Source organism: Perognathus longimembris, chromosome 23 (assembly GCF_023159225.1).
Source record: "Perognathus longimembris pacificus isolate PPM17 chromosome 23, ASM2315922v1, whole genome shotgun sequence".
NCBI classification, from domain to species: domain Eukaryota; kingdom Metazoa; phylum Chordata; class Mammalia; order Rodentia; family Heteromyidae; genus Perognathus; species Perognathus longimembris.
Window position 1 is genome coordinate 14,677,802 of NC_063183.1, and position 6,000 is coordinate 14,683,801.

The following is a 6,000-nucleotide window of genomic DNA, read 5'->3' on the forward strand; positions in this document are numbered from 1 at the left end:
GATTTGAGGGCTGAGAATATGGTCTAGTGGTAGAGTGCTCACCTTGTATCCATGAAGCCCTGGGTTCGATTCCTCAGCACCACATATAAAGAAAAGGCCAGAAATGGTGCTGTGGCTCAAGTGGTAGAATGCTAGCCTTGAGCAAAAAGAAGCCAGGGACAGTGCTCAGGCCCTGAGTTCAAGCCCCAGGACTGGCAAAAAAAAAAAAAAGGAAACCTATAAACCTACGTCTACGAAAAAAAGAAAATAATACATAAATGTCAGTCCTGTGGCTGAAGTGCAGACATAGGCTACAACAGGAATGGGTGACAGAAGCATTCTAAAAGCCAGGTACCAGTGGCTCACACCTGTACTCCTTCCGAAGTCAGCCTGGAAAAGAGACTTTTATCATTAAGCTACAAAAAAACTGGAAGTAGAGCTGTTGCTCAAGTGGTAGAGTGCTAACCTTGAGCCACAAAAGCTCAGGGACAGTGCCCAGGCCTTGTGTTCAAGCCCCAGGACCAGCAAAGCAAACAAACAAAACAAGGACAAGAAGCAATCTGAGTAAAAGAACTAAGGAGCCCACACGACTGTAGGGTTTCACTGACAGGAAATGTCCCAGGAAAGGCAAAAAGAGACAAAAGCAGATCAGTGATGAGTTGGTGATGGGAGGTGAAGATGGAGACTGATTACAAAAGAGGCACAAAGAAGTTTTGGGGACAGAACAGCAACGATTAAATTAACTGTGGTGGTTGAATTTTTAAAATTTGCTAAAAATCGAGTCACATGTTTATAAACTGTAGCCCAATAAAACTGGTAAATACCACAAAAAACCAACAAAGTAAATATTATTAAATTAGCTAAGTACTACTGGAATACATGACCAAAGTTTCCACAAAAGAAATCAAAGCAGTGTAGAGAGAAGTGTAAGAAAACCCAGGCCCCAATGATTCCTTCTTGACATACAGCACTGACAGACTTGAAATGACAAGCTTTCTCATAAAGTTGAACAACCCATGGGAGCCCTCAAGTCACCTCCCATGTCTCTGCATTCCCCAGGCTGCCCTCCTAAAGTCCTTCTCCTAAGGCCCCTTCTGTTCATGGGCAACTCTTCTCTGATGTCGTGGAGTTCAGGGGCACCTAAGAAGCCACTGGAGTGCCAGGATCCCGAGGTCCCTGTGCTGGGTGAAGAACCAGGAGAGATGAACAATGAAAGACACAAGATACCAGTGTCTGTAAGTTTACCTAAGAGAATAAGGATCAAAAAGGGAAACGCTCGGGCTGGGGATATAGCCTAGTGGCAAGAGTGCCTGCCTCGGATACACGAGGCCCTAGGTTCGATTCCCCAGCACCACATATACAGAAAATGGCCAGAAGCGGCGCTGTGGCTCAAGTGGCAAAGTGCTAGCCTTGAGCGGGAAGAAGCCAGGGACAGTGCTCAGGCCCTGAGTCCAAGGCCCAGGACTGGCCAAAAAAAAAAAAAAAAAAAGGGAAACGCTCAAGAAGCACTGTACTGGATTCCAGTCTTGGGGTGATGGCGCACACTGAGCACTGTTTTGGGCAGGTCTGTCAGGCTCCCCGAGCCACCCCTCCTGTCCCTCAGCATCATCCCTCTGGCCTCCTCTTCCTTGGGCTCACAGGGCCAGGTCTCCACTTGGGCATCCCAATGACAGGGTGGTGGCGGCCAGGTGTGAGCAGTCCAGAGCCTGGCTCAGTGGTCCTCGCACAGTGGACAGTGGATGCCTGCTTCAAGCCAGAATTTGAGCAGCTTGTCCTGGAGCAACAGGTGGTTCCAAGTATGGACCTGGAAGTGTTCTGTGGACCTGAGTTGGACACTGTTATGTGTACCTTCAACTTCAAGGGGCCAGGGCGCCTAGACAGTGCCCTTTGCTCTATACAGAAAAAAACAAGCAGGCTGCCCACACTACTAGCATCCAAAACATCAAGATGGAATATTTGGTTGTTGTGGCCTTGTGCAGTATGTGTGGCCTGCAAGCTGCGATATGGTGTATCATCCTCCAAGACTACTTCCAGGGGGACCAAATCAACAGACTCCCACAAGGTGCTTGCTGAATACCAATACCAGCAAAAGCCACAACAGCCGGTGAGTTCCTCATCAAGAAAAGCCTTGGGGCCAGGTGCCAGTGGCTTAGCCTGTCATCCCAGCTACTCAGGAGGCTGAGATCTGAAGATGATGGTTCAAAGTCAGCCCAGGCAGGAAAAGTCTGTGAGACTCTTATCATCAGTTAACCACCCAAAAGCCAGAAGTGAGGCTATGGCTTAAGCAGTAGAGGGCTAGTCTTGAGGATAAAACCCCAGGCACAGCACCCAGGCCCTGAGTTCAAGCTCTAGGATTAGCATAAAAAAATAAATAGAGAAAGCCATGGGGAAGCTTGAGGCTTCCCAGAGACAAGCTATTACTATTACTATTTATTAAAACTAGTGTCAAAAATCTCCTTTTGTGTGATATGAAGCATGTCCATGTCAGAAAAAGCACTGTATTCATAACCTGACTTATGGGATTGTAACACCTTTGTATAACTACTTAATAAAAGGAAAAAATGGTTATCTGGAGACAGTGCTCAGTAATAAAGCACTTGTCTGTCACACAGAATTGCTGGGTTCCATCCCCAACTACACAAAAATATTGGCCTAGCAAGGCAGCCTTTGGACTGGGCAGGTCCACAGCACTGCTGTCTGTTACCATCAGCCCAGCCAAGTAACCAGTGGGTTCACTTGTAGGGCCAGAAACAATCAATTGATGACAGCTGGTGGAGATAGTCTGCTATTCTGAAACCAAGTACAGGCTCAGCGGAGAAGCCTAAAAGAGTGATTGGCAAAGTCTACCACAGCATGATCTAAAAGTGGTGCCTGTGTGTGCCATGAATGTGGCTTTGTAAAGAGTGCTAGAGTCCCAGGTGTCAGGAGATGCCACAGTAAGCCTGCTGGTATCTATGTCATTCCATAGCTAGCTGCTTCTAAGGTTGGGGTGGGTCACATTGTTTCCTTTGTGAGAAGTTACAGCTACCTCTGCCAAAGATTTCTGAAGTGTCAGGCACAGTTCTGAGCACAGTGCAAGTTACCATACAATTTTGTCCAGGAGGAAACTGAGATCCAGGGGGGTTAAATAACCTGACCAAGACAACTCAGCCAAAGAGAAGAACACCAGTGGAGAGGACAGCTGCAAACAACTGTTCCTTCAGATCTGAGTATCTGCCTTGAGGGTTTCTAGGAGAACCCTGGGCCTACAGCCCTCCACCTGGCGAGGCTGCCTTGACACTGGGCCTGGGATACAAACAGGGATGAGATCACTCAGCACTGTGGGAACAATACTTTCTGACCAGCCATCTCCATCCCCTTCCAACTGACCCGCCAAGCGTGCCAGTTTTCTGCCCCTGCCACCAGCAACCCAAGTAGCTTATCTCCTTTCAGTTTGTCACACTTGAGTGGACAGCACAATCACCTGGGGAATGGGTTTAAAATACAAGTTCCAAGACACCAAGGTCTGAAGCAGGGCCCACTTGCGGAAGGTGTGGGCCTGGACCTCGTTCAAAGGAAACCTGGCCTGGTAGGGGTCAGAGAACACGCGAAGATGGTAACAACAGGTCAAATGCCCAAAAACTAGGACCAGGGATCCACCTGGGCGTCCCACGGCTCGATATTCCCTCCTGTCTTCGCTTCTCTAAGCCGCACAAGGCCCCACAGGAGATAGAAGGCAGACAACGGAGCTACAAGTTCAGTCTGGCCGCGCTCACAACAGAGGCAGCAGGGTCAGAACGCGGCCGTCTGGAAGCCCCACACCTGGTGCTGGTCCCAGCTGTGTGTCCATCGGCTCAAAGTCACTTCCTCCCCGGTGGATCAGGCCCCCCGGAGATGACCAGAGAGGGGAGACACCTGCAGGTACCCTCCAGCCACTCACGGCCGCCAACCCCGCAAGCTCGAGCGGTGCACCTGGCGCTCCAGGGGCGGCGAGAAGTGACTGGCCCAAGGTGACTTGTCGCCAAGGGGCCGCGCCCCGCCCGGCTCCGGCCAGGCTACGCAGGGCCGCAGCCCCACCTCAGGCTGGAACGGCAGCCGGGGCGGCGCGGGGCTCCCCGGAGCCCGGGGGAACAGGGAGGGTTCCGGCCGCGCCGCGCGCCCCCGGCCCCGCGTTCCGGCCCGCGCCCTGCGGTCTGCGACGCGGCACTCACCGGACTTCGGGGGGTAGCGATAGGCCGAGTTCGCCTGGATGTCGATGTCTTCCACCCCCGCAATGCGGCGGCTCAGGATGGAACCCATGGCGCACGGCACTGCCCGCCGAACCGGAGCGGAGTGGGGGAGCCGGGAGCCGGGAGCGGGAGCAAGGAGACGGCGGCCGCGACCTCCTCAGAGCGACATCGCCCTGACCAGGCCGCTCGGACGCGCGTCCACTGCCCCGGCGGCGCCCCGCCCCCGCCCCTGGGCCTCACGAGCCCGACGCGGCGCCCCGCCCCCGGACCGACGCCCCCTGGGAAACAGAGTCCGCTCCAGCAGAGCTGCGGAGCCAGGAATGCCGGTACGCACTACGTCTCCCAGGGTGCTCCACGCGCGACGGGTCGCCCGGGAAAAACCAAGGGGCCCAAGCCGAGGGGTCGCCGGGGAATCCGACCTCCGGCCTCGCTCAGATAAACCTTCCCTCCTCGGCCCCAGCGAGGGACTGAGCTCGAAACTCGTCAATCCCTTCTTCATCTGTTTGTATGCAGACCCAGGTGTGCACCCAGCGCCTCTTATTTGCACCTCCACACCTAAACATCATCCTGAGGTACCGTAGCTCCCCCACTTCCCAGGGACAATCTCCGGGCAGGCCGGCAGAGGGTGCACCTTTACCTGCCGTGCAGAGAGAACTGGGTGACCCCTCACGTCTGCCTTGGGGCGGGGCTCACAGTGGAAGAATCTCGAGCACCTGCGGTGAGCACCTGCTTGAGCTTCCGCCTGAATCATGTAAACATTTACATATGCATACAACTTGTGGGTGGGGACTGGAGGGAAAAACTGGGAAGAGCCAGCAAAGGCGTGGCACTTGCACAAAAAGAAATACAGGGGCTGGAAATATGGCCTATTGGTGATGGCTTGTCTCGCATACATGAAGCCCTGGGTTTGATTCCTCAGCACCACATATGTAGAAAAAGCCAGAAGTTGTGCTGTGGTTCAAGTGGCAGAGTGCTAGCCTTAAGCAAAAGGAAGCCAGGGACAGTACTCAGGCCCTGAGTTCAAGCCCCAGGAGTGGCATAAAAAGCAAAGAAAAAGAAATGTACTTTTTAATTTAGTTTTATTCTCAAGATAATGTACAGAGGGGTTACACTTACAAACATTATACTTGTTACTCCCTCCCTCATCTTTCTCCCACTTTCTGAACTCCCCCCTAAGAAATGCACTATTCACCTGACTTGTGTAACTAACCCTTCTGTATGTCACCTTTATAAGAACAATTTTTAAAAGAAAAATAAACATTTATATATTCATACACATATACCAGCACCTTAGGTTCCCACATCCTTAACCATATGAAGACACAAACTTTCCAGCCCCCCCACGAAAGGCAGTAGGCCATGGAAACTGAGGTACAAACACCACACGTAAAGTGCTGAAAGCAAGTTTCCCCCAAGAATCAGGGTTAGGGTTGAAACCAGTTTGCAATGAATTTCCTGGCTTTTGACTCACACCTCTGTCCAGGAGATGAAAGGCAGGCCCGTGTTCACCCCCTTTTCCAGTTGAAGAACTAGGTTTACAAGAAAAGTGTTCCCCGAGTCATGCCTTCCTGAGCAGCTAGGAAGGTCAGCAGCAGGCTAAAGTCTTAGATGGCAAACTTACCATGGTCCACGTTTAAAATACAATGTACTTTGTCAGAAGATCTTGGAACAAGGAATAACATGAGTGACTTGGATGACTGTGAGAATCCACATCTTGGGAATGGTCTAACTAAATCTCACTGCTTTATATCCAAAATAAAAATTTGCAAAGCAGGGCGCTGGTGGCTCACCTGTAATCCTACTCAGGAGGCTG

The 6,000-nt window shown here is 51.8% G+C and overlaps 1 protein-coding gene across 4 annotated transcripts in view; it reads right to left on the reverse strand.

The window, feature by feature from the left end:
- Positions 1-4,400, reverse strand: part of Mgrn1 (mahogunin ring finger 1) — a 39,680-nt gene extending 35,280 nt beyond the window's left edge. For all 4 annotated transcript variants that reach the window (XM_048332226.1, XM_048332228.1, XM_048332225.1 and 1 more), the window contains exon 1: positions 4,170-4,400. In XM_048332226.1, the coding sequence (XP_048188183.1) occupies positions 4,170-4,257 (88 nt within the window). In that variant the 5' untranslated portion in view covers positions 4,258-4,400. The remainder of the gene's footprint in view (positions 1-4,169) is intronic.
- Between the last annotated feature and the right edge of the window lie 1,600 nt (positions 4,401-6,000).